We start from the raw sequence: 14,989 nt of genomic DNA, 5'->3' as shown, positions 1-14,989 counted from the left end.
TATGCCTCCATGCCAGACACTATCACCTCTGTTATGTGCTCGGCACACAAAGACGGGTCTCTGACACGGAAGTAGAAGTCAGAGACTAAATGCCAGAGGCACCTTCACTTAGGGGGATCCTGAGGAGGGACTGGAGCAATAGGACAAGATACAGATATGAGATTGTGATCAGAGGAGCCCAGCGGAGAAGAGAGGGTGACAGCATAAGCAGAAGGATTAGAGGTCAGGAAAAAGGTCAAGAATATTGAGTGTATCTCCAAGATGGTCAGGAATACAAGTAGAGTGCTGCACCAATTGCTCTAGGTCGTGGAGGATAGCAAAGTTGATGGGTAGTTCACCAGGATGGTCAGTGAAGGGAGAGGAAAGCCAAAGCTTGGTGGTCTACATTGAAGTCTCCAAGAATGGAGATCTCTGCAAAAGGGAAGAGTCAGAATGTGCACCACTTTGGAAGTTAAGTCAAAGAATTTCTTATAGTCAGAGGAGATAGGTGAGAGATATACAGCACAGATAAATTCAGTTTGAGTGACTGTAGTTGTAGCCAGATGGTGGAAAACTCGGAAGATTCAAGAGCGTGGGCATGAGAGCACGTAAACGCAACATCCAGCTTTGGACAGAAAATAAGGATAGAGAAAGTAGGAGGGAACAGAAAAAGAGCTACTGTCAGTTGCATCAGACACCTGAGTTTCAGTGAGGTAAAGAAGATGAAGTTTAAAAGAGGAGAGGTGATGTTCTACAGATTAAAAATTGGACCTTCAACCATTGAATGTTGCATAAGTTAATGAAGAAAAAATTGAGGGAAGTGTCAAGACACTTGGGGTCGTTATCAGAAGGGCAGTCTGACATGGGGATATTTGTGGTCCTCTCCCCAGAATGGGACTCCGAGGCTGGTGTAGGAGTCGCCATTATAATTTTGAATTTTTGAGTGAAGGGTGTGTTTGTTATTAGGCGCTTGTAGTTTTGTGTGGAGGAAGAGTTGTCTTTAGAGGGCAGGCTGTGACTGCCCCCTTGTGTTGTGAGACACAAAGGGAAACGTTCAGCGAGGTCACAGCTGGGCTTAATGATAGGTTCACAGCACCCGTTGATCCAGGGCTTTAGGTTCACAGCACCCCTTCATCCAGGGCTTTAGATCTCACTGAGAGTAATTATCGTTTCAGGATAATTATTGCCACCTGCTGAAACGATAATTACTCCCAGTGAGATCTAAAGCACTGGATCAGGGGGTGCTGTGAACTTATCATTAAACTTAGCTGTGACCTCACCGAACATTTTCCTGTCTCACAACACAAGGGGTTAGTCACAGCCTGCCCTCTAAAGACAACTCTCTTCCTCCACACAAAACTACAAGCACCTAATAACACACACACACACACACACACACACACACACACATACACACACACACACACACACACACACACACTTCACTCAAAATTTCAAAATTCATGGCAACTCCTACACCAGCCTCGGAGTTCACATCTGGGGAGGGGACCATAAATGTCACCAGGTCGGATTGCCCTTCTGATGATGACCCTAAGTGTCTTGACACCCCCCTCAACTTTTTCTTCATTAGCTTCTGCAACATTCGTGGTCTAAGATCTAATTTTCAATCTGTAGAACACTACCTCTCCTCTTCTAAACCTCATCTTCTTTTCCTCGCTGAAACTCAGGTGTCTGCAGCAACTGACAGTAGCCCCTTTTCTGTTCCCTCCTACTTTCTCTATTCTCATTTTCGATCCAAAGCTGGATGTTGCGTTTATGTGTGCAATGATTTAACCTGCTCTCGTGTCCATGCTTTTGAATCTTCTGAGTTTTCCACCATCTGGCTACAACTACAGTCACTCTCAAACTAAATTTATTTGTGCCGTATATCTCTCACTTAACTCCTCTGACTATAAGAAATTCTTTGACTACTTAACTTCCAAAGTGGAGCACATTCTGACTCTTCCCTTTTGCAAAGATCTCCATTCTTGGAGACCTCAATGTTCACCACCATCTTTGGCTTTCCTCTCCCTTCACTGACCATCCTGGTGAACTAGCCTCCAACTTTGCTATCCTCCATGACCTAGAGCAATTGGTGCAGCACCCTACTTGTATTCCTGACCGTCTTGGAGATAAGCCCAAAATTCTTGACCTTTTCCTGAGCTCTAATCCTTCTGGTTATGCTGTCACCCTCTCTTCTCTGTTGGGCTCCTCCTCCTCCTCCAACCACAATCTCATATCTGTATCTTGTCCTATCGCTCCAGTCCCTCCTCAAGATCCTCCTAAGTGAAGGTGCCTCTGGCATTTTGCCTCTGCTAGCTTAAGGGACCTGAGGAGGTATTGTGCTGATTTTCCTTGGAATGATTACTGCTTCCGTGCCAGAGACCCATCTTTGTGTGCTGAGCACATAACAGAGGTGATAGTGTCTGGCATGGAGGCAGACATACCTCACTCTTTTTCTCAACCTAAACCTTCCAAACCTTGGTTCAACACAGCTTGTTCTCGTGCTATACATGATAGAGAGGTGGCCCACAAAAGGTACTTAAGCCTTCCATCACAAGAATCTCATGCACTCTATGTGTTTGCCTGGAACCATGCCAAGTCTGTTCTCCAACTAGCCAAAAACTCCTTCATTAACAGAAAGTGTCAAAAGTCTTTCAAGATCTAACTCTCCTCGTGACTTCTGGCATATAGCCAAAAATACCTCCAGTATCTTTGATTCTTCTTCTTTCCCTCTTTTATTTCAACCAGATGGCACCACTGCTATCACATCTATTTCTAAAGCTGATCTCTTTGTTCAAACTTTTGCTAAAAACTCTACCTTGGACAATTCTGGGCTTGTTGTTATTCCCTCTCCTCCACCCTCTGACTACTTTATGCTACCTATTAAAATTCTTTGTAATGATGTTTTCCATGCCCTCGCTGGCCTAAACCATCGGAAGGCTTATTGACCTGATGGGGTCCCTCCTATTGTTTTCCGAAACTGTACCTCCATGCTTGCACCTTGCCTAGTCAAACACTTTCAGCTATGTCTGTTAACATCCACCTTTCCTTTTTGCTGGAAGTTTGCTTACATTCAGCCTGTTACTAAAAAGGATGACCATTCTAATCGCTCAAACTACTGTCCTACTGCTATAATTTCCTGCCCATCTAAAGTTTTTGAATATATCCTCAACAGGAAGATTTTTAAACATCTATCACTTCACAACTTTCTATCTGATTGCCAGTATGGGTTCTGTCAAGACCGCTCTACTGGTGATCTTCTGGCTTTCCTTACTGAGTCTTGGTCATTCTCTTCTTGAGATTTTGGTGAAACTTTTGCTGTTGCCTGGACATATCAAAAGCTATTGATAGAGTCTGGCACAAAGCTTTGATTTCCAAACTACCCTCCTACGGCTTCTATCCTTCTCTCTGTAACTTCATCTCATGTTTCCTTTCTGACCGTTCTATTGCTGCTGTGGTAGATGGTCACTGTTCTCCTAAATCTATTAACTGTGGTGTTCCTTAGGGTTCTGTTGTGTCACCTACTCTCTTATTGTTCATCAATGACCTTCTAAACCAAAATTCTTGTCCTTTCCACTCCTACGCTGATGATACCACCCTGCACTTTTCCATGTCTTTTCATAGAAGTCCAACCCTTCAGGAAGTAAACATTTCACACAGGGAAGCCACAGAACGCCTGACTTCTGATCATTCTAAAATTTCTGATTAGGGCAGAGCACACTTGGTATTGTTTAATGTCTCAACAACTCAGTTCCTCCATCTAGCAACTTGACACAACCTTCCAGACAACTATTCCCTCTTCTTCAATGACAGTCAACTGTCCCCTTTATAATCTGAACTGGAAACTTCATATCCCATCTCTAGCTAAAACAGCTTCTATGAAGTTATGCGTTCTGAGACATCTCTGCCAGTTTTTCTCACCCCCCCCAGTTGCTAACTCTGTACAAGGGCCTTATCTGTTCATGTATGGAGTATGCCTCACATGTCTGTGGGGGTTCCACTCATACTGCTCTTCTAGACAGGGTGGAGTCAAAAGCTTTTCATCTCATGAATTTCTCTCCTCTTACTGCCTTCAGCCTCTCTCTCATTGCCGCAATGTTGCATCTCTAGCTGTCTTCTACCACAATTTTTATGCTAACTGCTCTTCTGATCTTGCTAACTGCATGCCTCTCCTCCTCCTGCAACCTTGCTGCACAAAACTTTCTTCTTTCTCTCACCCATATTCTGTCCACCTCTCTAATGCAAGAGTTAACCAGTATTCTCAATCATTCATCTCTTTCTCTGGTAAACTCTGGAACTCCCTGCCTGCTTTTGTATTTCCACTTCCTATGACTTGAATTCCTTCAAGAGGGAGGTTTTAAGAAACTTATCCTTCAATGTTTGACTACCGCTTTGAATCCTTTATGGGACTGGCATCTCAGTGGCCTTTTTTTATTTATTGGATTTTTGTTGTATTTGGCCAGTGTACCTCTTAAAAAAAAAAAAAAAAAAAAAAAAAAAAAAAAAAAAAAAAAAAAAAATGGGGGTGCCTCCTGCCTCCTCCTTTACCTCTAGACTTTACCAGTAAAGGGAAAGAAAGAGTGAGGAAGTGGAGAGAGTAGTGATGACAGTTTGTAGAAAGTCCTGTACAATGAAGCCACAAGTGGGAAAAGAGGCAATTTTAGAAGAGCAGTCAGCATGAAAACTAGTAAATGATAAAAGAAGTGCAACACTGTAGTGAAGTAAGAGGTTGAAGAGAGCTAACCAGAAGAGGGACATCAATGAAATGAAGAGCTTTAGATTCTATCCTGTCAAGACTTGTGTGAGTGAGTGGAACCCTTCTCCCTATGTGAAAAACACACTCTACACAAGGGCAAATAAGTTAACTGCAATGAATAAACTGTTGTTATATCACCCATATGTGTCATACAATCCAGCTTCACCAGGAAAATCTGCAATGAAAAACAGCACACGCCTCCTCTTGCATAATTGTTTTCAGCTTAGCCAACAGAAAATGAATCACCTTGACAAAAGTACATTAAAAAACGCAAGTACTCCATGGCTACTCCTACAGCAGCCTCGGAGTCCCCATCTTGAGAGGGGGCCAAAAATGTCCCCAGGTCAGATACTCTTGTATCAACCCAAAGTCTCTTGATGTCACCCTTAATTTTCTCTTCATTAACTTCTGCAACATTTGCAGCCTTAGATCTACAGTAATCCCTCACCACAGTGCGGTTCACCTATCACACCCTCAGTACACAACATATTTTTCTGCCTAGTATATGTAAATTTATATCTGGTTTCCAACACCAATAGATATCTATTATTTCTCTAGTAAAATATGCATGTTCTAGCCTAAAAATTAATAATTTAATAAAAAATACACTACAGTACTGTACTGTATAACATAATTAAAATATATTAAAAGAAAAGTATTGTACAGTATAACACATTGAAATATATTAAAGGAAAATATGCAGTGTATTGTAGATGAGTAAACAAAGAATTGCACATACTGTATGGAAAATGAAACTCAAGAGACATGGGGGTGACCTACTTTGTGTTGTGTGGTGTTGTTTAGCATTTGTGTGTAAAATCGTTCATTTATTTCAAGCCCCACGATGTCGCCCAAACATTCTGCACCTTCTAAAGCCTCTGGCAGCGAATCCAAGTGCAACAGAAAGCTGCTTACTATAGCAGAGAAGATGAGACTCCTCAATATGCTTAAGGAAGGAAGAAGGTAAGCAGATGTAGGCCGCCATTATGGAATTGATGAATCTACTGTTCGCCACATAAAGAAGGATGAAAAAATATACAGTACAGTACTATTTGTAGTTCACAGATTTTCACCCATTGTGGGGTATTTTGGAATGTAACACCCACGATAGTTGAGGAATTACTGTAATTTTCAATCTGTAGAATATCGTCTCTCCTATTAAACCTCTTCTTTTCCTCACTGAAATACAGGTGTCTGGGGTAAATGACACTAACCTCTTTTCTGTTCCTTCCCACTTTCTCTATCCTCATTTTCAATCCAAAGCTTTATGTTGCATCTATGTGCCTCTGGCATTTTGTCTCTGCTAACTGTAAGGAACTAAGGAGTTATTACCCTGATTTTCCTTGGAATGACTACTGCTTCCGTGTCAGAGACACATAACAGAGATGACAGTGTCTGGCATGGAGGCATACATTCCTCACTCTTTCTCCCTCCTGTTGTTCTCCGAAACTATGCCTCCGTGCTTGCATCTTGCATAGTTACTCTCTTCCAACTCTGTCTATTAACATCTATCCTTCTTGCTGGAAGTTTGCCTACATTCAACTTGTTCCTAAAAAGGGTGATCATTTTAATCCCTCAAACTATCATCCTATTGCTTTAATTTCCAGCCTCTCTAAGGTTTTTGAATCTATCCTCAACAGGAAGATTCTTAAACATCTATCACTTCACAAGCTTCTATCTGATTGCCAGTATGAGTTAAATCAAGACCACTCTACTGGTGATCTTTTGGCTTCCCTTACTGAGTCTTGGTCATCCTCTTTTAGGGATTTTGGTGAAACTTTTGCTGTGGCCTTAGACATACAAGAACCTAAGAACATAAGAAATAAGGAAACCTGTAAGAAGCGACCAGGCTTACACGTGGCAGTCCCTGTATGAAATATACCTACCTATTATACCCATCCATAAACTCGTGTAAGCTTCTCTTAAAGCTCCCTAATGTCTTAACACTAATAACATAATTACTGAGTCCATTCCACTCATCTACCATTCTATTTGAGAACCAATTTCTTCCTATCTCTTTCTTAAATCTAAAATTTTCAAGCTTGAATCTGTCATTTCTTGTTCTATCCTGGTTGCTGATCCTAAGAATTTTGCTTACATCCCTCCTTGTTATAACCCTTATACCACTTAAAGACTTCAATCAGGTCCCCGCCTAACCTATGTCTCTCTAAAGAATGTAAATTTAACAGCTTCAATCTTGCCTCTTAAGGAATACTCCTCATCCCCTGTATCCTTTTAGTCATTCTCCTTTGTACTGATTCAAATAGACCTATATCTTTCCCATAATGTGGGGACCAGAACTGCAGTGTAGTCTAGATGAGATCTGACCAGCGCCAAATATAACTTTAATATTACTTCGGGCCTTCTACTTCGGACCTTCTACTTTTAACACTCCTAAAAATTAATCCTAATACCCTATTTGCCCTGTTTATGGCCTCTATGCATTGCTTTCCTAGACGGAGTTCTGAGCTAACTATAACTCCTAAATCTTTTTTATACTGTGAACTTACCAGAGTTTCATTGTTTATTGTGTACCTACTGTGTGGCTTTCCTCTACCTATGCTAAGTACTTTGCATTTCTTGATATTAAACTGCATTTGCCATCTGTCTATCCATTCATTCATCCTATTTAAATCTGCCTGCAAGGCGATGGCATCCGATTCTGACCTAATTAATCTACCTATCTTTGCATCATCCGCAAATTTACTAACATCACTTCCAAGTTAATTCCACTATCCAAGTTATTGATATATATTAAAAACAACGATGACCCTAATACAGATCCCTGTGGCACCCCACTAATTACATTACCATTCTTTGTCACCCATCGCTTAGCCATGACCTTATCCAACCTAACACCTTCCCACCTATCCCGAGTGGCCTAACCTTTCTCAGGAGCCTCTGATGGGGTACCTTGTCAAATGTTTTACTTAAGTCCATATATAAGATGTCATAACTATCAATATTATATACTGCCTTGTACACTTTACTGTAAAACCTTAACAAGTTCGTCAGGCAAGACTTGCCCTTCGTGAAGCTATGGTGTGACTAATTTATCAAGTTATGTTTGTCTAAATGCTCCCTAATGTTCCTTGCTATTATTAACTCCATTATTTTACCTACAACTGAAGTTAAGCTGACAGGTTTATAATTAGACACTGAAGTTTTATCTCCATTCTTAAAGATAGGTACTATATTAACATTACTGGTACCTCACCTGACTCAAGTGATTCCTAAAGACAGAAACTAACAGCTCACTAATAACCTCTTTGCATTCCTTAAGTACTCTGGGATATATTTCATCTGGTCCTGGTGTCTTGAAATTTTTTTTGCCTATATATCTCCTGTTCTACTCTCTCCTTAGTTATGGAAATATGTCAGCTTTTCATTCTCATCTGCTGTAAACATCTGTTCACTATTTATTATATCCTGCATGTTTTCCTGGGTCATTTAGAATTTTACTAATCACCACCCCAGAACTAACCAACTCCCCATCTGCTCCCTTTAATGGACCTACAGTATCTTTATTCTTCATCCTGTATACCTGATAAAATCCCTTGGGGTCTGTCTTCATCTGGCTGACTACCTTTAATTCATAACTGCCCCTAGCTTTTCTTGTTAACCTCCTGACTGTTCTAAGTAATTCATTATATTGTAGCCTTAAAACCTTTTCACCTGCCCTTAGTCTCTTATAAATACTTCTCTTCTGTCTGTCTGGCTGGCTGGCTACCTTTAATTCATAACTGCCCTTAGCTTTCCTCGTTAACCTCCTGACTGTTCTAAGTAATTCATTATATTGTGGCCTTAAAACCTCTTTACCTGCCCTTAATCTCTTATATATACTTCTCTTCTGCCCTATATAGTGTTTTAACCAAACAGTCATCCATTTAGGGTAATTTTTCTTTGATCTTATTGCTCTATACAGAATGTTTGCTAACTGTCCTGTATGTAATTTATCTATAAAATATTCATACAACTCATCTACATTTACTTCACCTAATCCTCTCATCTCAGCCCTTTCTGTCCTCTCCACTTCCTCATCTACTTGCCTCAATCTCACCTCTTCCATGTCAGCATGACCTGACCCTCCAACATACTCACACCTATTTCCCCCTCTCTTTCCTCCACCCCTTCTGGACACTTCTTCCCTCCTCTTGCCCTACACCCTCACACCTAACCTAACCTCTCTCATCCTGCTCTATCTCTCTCAACTCTGTCCCAGACCTGACCTCACCCTGCATCCGTTGCCAGTCAACTTTTTGGAGGTACCTTTATAATTCCTCGAAATCTGCTCTCCTAAAGTCAGGTATTTTACTACTGTTTTTGCTACTAAAAGTTTCTTCCTATTTTAATTTGTAACTAATTTCCCAATGATCACTGTTACCTTGCTGTCCTCCAGCCTCTACCTGTGTGACTGCTTCCTCACTGTTAGTAAGAATTAAATCTAGAATATTGTTCCCCCTTGTGGGTTCTACAACTAACTGTTTTAAAAAATTATCCTGAATTACCTTGAGAAATTCCTCTGCTTCCTTGTTACCCACCATCAGGCTCTAGATATTCCTAAAAATTAAAATCTACTACACATATCTGACTGTATCTTCCTGCTTGCTCTATTTATCTCCTGCCATAGTGAGGTGTTAATTTCCTTTGTACTGTTCAGTGGCATGTTCACTACTCTCAGTAATACTGACTGTAATCCTTCCTTAATATCTACCCATATTGACTCTGTTTTGCTATCTGTTTTAATTCTACTGTTAATACAACATTGTAATGTGTCCCTAACATATAATGCAATGCCTCCTCCTCTCCTGTTTTCCCAGTCTTTATAGAATAGTGTATAACGATCTACCTTAACCCCTGGATTAAATACTTTTCCTGACATGCCTAACTCAGGAGGAGGCAGTAGACACCTGCCGAAACGATAATTACTCCCAGTGAGGTCTAAAGCACTGTTCAGGGGGTGCTGTGAACTTATCATTAAACCCAGCTGTGACCTAAATGAACGTTTCCCTTTGTGTCTCACAACACAAGGGGGCAGTCACAGCCTGCCCTCTAAAGACAACTCTCTTCCTCCACACAAAGCTACAAGCACCTAATAACACACACACCCTTCACTCAAAAAATTTAAAATCATCAAGGCGACTCCTACACCAGCCTCGGAGTCCCCATCTGGGGAGGGGACCATAAATGTCCCCAGGTCGGACTGCCTTTCTGTCGACGACCCTAAGTGTCTTGACACCCCCTCAACTTTTTTTTTCATTAACTTCTGCAACATTCGCAGTCTAAGATCTAATTTTCAATCTGTAGAACACCACCTCTCCTCTTCTAAACCTCATCTTCTTTTCCTCACTGAAACTCAGGTGTCTGAGGCAACTGACAGTAGCCCCTTTTCTGTTCCCTCCTACTTTCTCTATCCTCATTTTCGATCCAAAGCTGGATGCTGCGTTTATGTGCGCAATGACTTAAGTCGTTGCGCACATAAACGCAGCATCCAGCAGGTTAACCTGCTCTCGTGCCCATGCTCTTGAATCTTCCGAGTTTTCCACCATCTGGCTACGACTACAGAGTCACTCTCATACTAAATTTATCTGTGCTGTATACCTCTCACCTAACTCCTCTGACTATAAGAAATTATTTGACTACTTAACTTCCAAAGTGGAGCACATTCTGACTCTCTTCCCTTTTGCAGAGATCTCCATTCTTGGAGACTTCAATGTTCACCACCAGCTTTGGCTCTCCTCTCCCTTCACTGATCATCCTGCTGAACTAGCCTACAACTTTGCTATCCTTCATGACCTAGAGCAATTGGTGCAACACCCTACTTGTATTCCTGACCGTCTTGGAGATACGCCCAACATTCTTGACCTTTTCCTGACCTCTAATCCTTCTGCTTTTGCTGTCACCCTTTCTTCTCCGTTGGGCTCCTCCGATCACAATCTCATATCTTTATCTTGTCCTATCGCTCCAATCCCTCCTCAGGATCCCCCTAAGCGAAGGTGTCTCTGGCATTTTGCCTCTGCTAGTTGGGGGGACCTGAGGAGGTATTTTGCTGATTTTCCTTGGAATGACTACTGCTTCCATGTCAGAGACCTGTCTTTGTGCGCTGAGTGCATAACAGAGGTGATAGTGTCTGGCATGGAGGCATACATTCCTCACTCTTTTTCTCGTCCTAAACCTTCTAAACCTTGGTTTAACACAGCTTGTTCTCGTGCTATACATGATAGAGAGGTGGCCCACAAAAGGTACTTAAGCCTTCCATTACCAGAATCTCATGCACTTTATATTTCTTCCCGGAACCATGCCAAGTCTGTTCTCCAACTAGCCAAAAACTCCTTCATTAACAGAAAATGTCAAAACCTTTCAATATCTAACTCCCCTCGTGATTTCCGGTATCTAGCCAAAAATATCTCCAATAACTTTGCTTCTTCTTCTTTCCCTCCTCTATTTCAACCAGATGGCACCAATGCTATCAAATCTATTTCTAAAGCTGAACTCTTTGCTCAAACCTTTGCTAAAAACTCTACCTTGGACAATTCTGGGCTTGTTCCTCCCTCTCCTCCACCCTCTGACTACTTCATGCCACCTATTAAAATTCTTCGCAATGATGTTTTCCATGCCCTCGCTGGTCTAAACCCTCGGAAGGCTTATGGACCTGATGGGGTCCCTCCTATTGTTCTCCGAAACTGTGCCTCCGTGCTTGCACCTTGCCTAGTCAAACTCTTTCAGCTCTGTCTGTCAACATCTACCTTTCCTTCTTGCTGGAAGTTTGCCTACATTCAACCTGTTCTTAAAAAGGGTGACCATTCTAATCCCTCAAACTACTATCCTATCGCTTTAATTTCCTGCCTATCTAAAGTTTTTGAATCTATCCTCAACAGAAAGATTCTTAAACATCTATCACTTCACAACCTTCTATCCAATCGCCAGTATGGGTTCCGTCAAGGCCGCTCTTCTGGTGATCTTCTGGCTTTCCTTACTGAGTCTTGGTCATCCTCTTTTAGAGATTTTGGTGAAACTTTTGCTGTTGCCTTGGACATATCAAAAGCTTTTGATAGAGTCTGGCACAAAGCTCTGATTTCCAAACTACCCTCCTACGGTTTCTATCCTTCTCTCTGTAACATCATCTCAAGTTTCCTTTCTGACCGTTCTATTGCTGCTGTGGTAGACGGTCACTGTTCTCCTAAATCTATTAACAGTGGTGTTCCTCAGGGTTCTGTCCTGTCACCCACTCTCTTCTTATTATTCATTAATGATCTTCTATACCAAACTTCTTGTCCTATCCACTCCTACGCTGATGATACCACCCTGCACTTTTCCACGTCTTTTCATAGACGTCCAACCCTTCAGGAGGTAAACATATCACACAGGGAAGCCGCAGAACGCCTGACTTCTGATCTTTCTAAAATTTCTGATTGGGACAGAGCAAACTTGGTATTGTTTAATGCCTCAAAAACTCAATTCCTCCATCTATCAACTCGACACAACCTTCCAGACAACTATCCCCTCTTCTTCAATGACACTCAACTGTCCCCCTCTTCTACACTGAACATCCTCGGTCTGTCCTTTACTTATAATCTGAACTGGAAACTTCACATCTAATCTCTAGCTAAAACAGCTTCTGTGAAGTTAGGTGTTCTGAGACGTCTCCGCCAGTTTTTCTCACCCCCCAGCTGCTAACTCTGTACAAGGGCCTTATCCGTCCATGTATGGAGTATGCTTCACATGTCTGGGGGGGTTCCACTCATACTGCTCTTCTAGACAGGGTGGAATCAAAAGCTTTTCGTCTCATCAACTCTCGTCTAACTGACTGTCTTCAGCCTCTCTCTCACCGCCGCAATGTTGCATATCTAGCTGTCTTCTACCACTATTTTCATGCTAACTGCTCTTCTGATCTTGCTAACTGCATGCCTCCCCTCCTTCCGCGGCCTCGCTGCACAAGACTTTCTTCTTTCTCTCACCCCTATTCTGTCCACCTCTCTAATGCAAGAGTTAACCAGTATTCTCAATCATTCATCCCTTTCTCTGGTAAACTCTGGAACTCCCTGCCTGCTTCTGTATTTCCACCTTCCTATGACTTGAATTCCTTCAAGAGGGAGGTTTCAAGACACTTATCCATCAATTTTTGACCACTGCTTTGACCCTTTTATGGGACTGGCATTTCAGTGGGCATTTTTTTTATTAGATTTATTTTGCCCTTGGCCAGTGTCCTTCCTATATATAAAAAAAAAAAAAAAATTCTGTTTAAGCAATGATATCAAGGTTCTCTACACATGCTATTTCTCTAAGGAAGTCTATTTTATTCAAAATACTTCTACAATTTGTGTAGTAAACACTTAAGCTATTTCTCACCTTCCCTGAGCTAGTTATCTTTCCAGATTTAACTAATTTATCCTTCGTTTTGACCTCACAACCCCTTTTGATAGAGTATGGCAAAAAGCTTTAATTTCCAAACTACCCTCCTACGGCTTCTAACCTTCTCTTTGTAACTTCATCTCAAGTTTCCTTTCTGACCATTCTATTGCTGCTCTGGTATACAGTCATTGGTCTTCTCCTAAATCTATTAGCACCTTCAACACAATGACGCCTATGTAGGCATCATGAAGCACCAGTAGAATATACAACGAGTAGGTAGACACCTACTCGTAGGTGTAGGTATGACACCTACACCTACGTAGGTGTCATAATTACATTGTGTTTTAGTTGTTGTTGAGTGATCCCGTACTGTGCCTTGGCTCTTAGCTACAGACTCCATATATTGTCCTTGACGTTCTACTGTTACTCCCACCATCCCTGTTCCCACCAATCACGTAAATGAGGTGCACCATGCCCCACCCTCTATCCAGTATGAGGAAATCTCATTGGCAGACCCTTACATCATAGTTTTCTCCCCTATGGTCCTTCCCTTACCTTCCATATCCCCCTATCCTTCTCTTGATCCCAAACCCTTCGGCTTTTGACTCTGTTTAGGAACTGGTACCTCAATAGGCCTTTTATTTTTATTATAATGTTGTTGCCCTTGGCCAGTGCCCCTCATAGAGAGAGAGAGAGAGAGAGAGAGAGAGAGAGAGAGAGAGAGAGAGAGAGAGAGAGAGAGAGAGAGAGAGAGAGAGAGAGAGAGAGAGAGAGAGAGAGAGAGAGAGAGAGAGAGAGAGAGAGAGAGAGAGAGAGAGAGAGAGAGAGAGAGAGAGAGAGAGAGAGAGAGAGAGAGAGAGAGAGAGAGAGAGAGAGAGAATCACTCACTCATTCCATTTATGCACAACTTAAGCAAACTTATTTGTTACAATGCATTAATATTCTTCCCAATGCACCAAGTACAACCCATCCAACATGTGAATAACTTCACACTATGGATGTACCCTATATTTCATTCAACGTAAGCAAATGTACAGGGGAGAACTAGCAAAGATGAAACAAAACACCCAACAACTTAGAAACTGTCTTTGGCAATAAAAGATATGAAATTTCTAGTTCAGAGGTTTGATGAAGGGCAGACCAAGAATATTTTGTGTAGAGGAAGAAAGTTGTCTGGAAGATATGTTGAGTGGATAGGGGAAGAAATGAGTCTTGAGCCAATGAACAAAACAAAGTCTGTTCTGCTCCATTATGAAATTAAAGAATTACAGAAAAAAAAAGAGTATGTGTGAAAAGGTGTTAAGAGATAACAAGTGCTTTTTCAAGCAAGAAGGGAATGTTTGGAAACAGAGGGAAAGTCTCTTCTGCTGTAAACACCCCATCCTGGAGGGAGCAAGGTTTTGGAGACAGATAAATGGAAAATAGATATAGAAGAAACTACAGCATGCATAAGCCATGGAGAGGAAGGCCTGAGATCAGACTCCAGGTGAGACACTCAGCAAAGCAGATAACAGCAGCAGCAGGGAGCAGACACCTGACACTCAGAGCAGTAGATGCCTGCTTCCCTCTTTGATACAAGTTACTGAGTTTCTATTTTTTACCCTCTTCCCACAACTATGAAAGATGCCTCCCTCCCCTTAGTGCCTTGGGCTTACCGTCCAGTGGCAGGGAGGCTGCTGTGGCATTCAGCAAGGAGCTCTTCCAGCGGTGGTAGTGCACCAGACCAATGTAGCCATCGGAAAGGGCCTTGAAGCGCTTGTCTGTTCTTGTCTCAATCCCCTGTGCTGGAGGCTGCCTCTGGTTCTGGATGTCCTCTATCATCTGTGCATTGGCAAGTGTTACTCTTTCATATTATATCAGTCATGCAATCTCTTACAAGTCAATACTTTTGTTTGCATG

At 41.8% G+C, this 14,989-nt stretch overlaps 1 protein-coding gene across 2 annotated transcripts in view; it reads right to left on the bottom strand.

Annotated features, from left to right (window-relative positions):
* The window catches only part of LOC135091623 (uncharacterized), a 74,509-nt gene that overhangs the window by 41,721 nt on the left and 17,799 nt on the right, over positions 1 to 14,989 (bottom strand). For both annotated transcript variants that reach the window (XM_063989390.1, XM_063989391.1), the window contains exon 5: positions 14,746 to 14,911. In XM_063989390.1, the coding sequence (XP_063845460.1) occupies positions 14,746 to 14,911 (166 nt within the window). The remainder of the gene's footprint in view (positions 1 to 14,745; positions 14,912 to 14,989) is intronic.

Source organism: Scylla paramamosain, chromosome 38 (assembly GCF_035594125.1).
Source record: "Scylla paramamosain isolate STU-SP2022 chromosome 38, ASM3559412v1, whole genome shotgun sequence".
NCBI lineage: Eukaryota > Metazoa > Arthropoda > Malacostraca > Decapoda > Portunidae > Scylla > Scylla paramamosain.
This window is presented reverse-complemented; position numbering and strand designations above follow the sequence as displayed.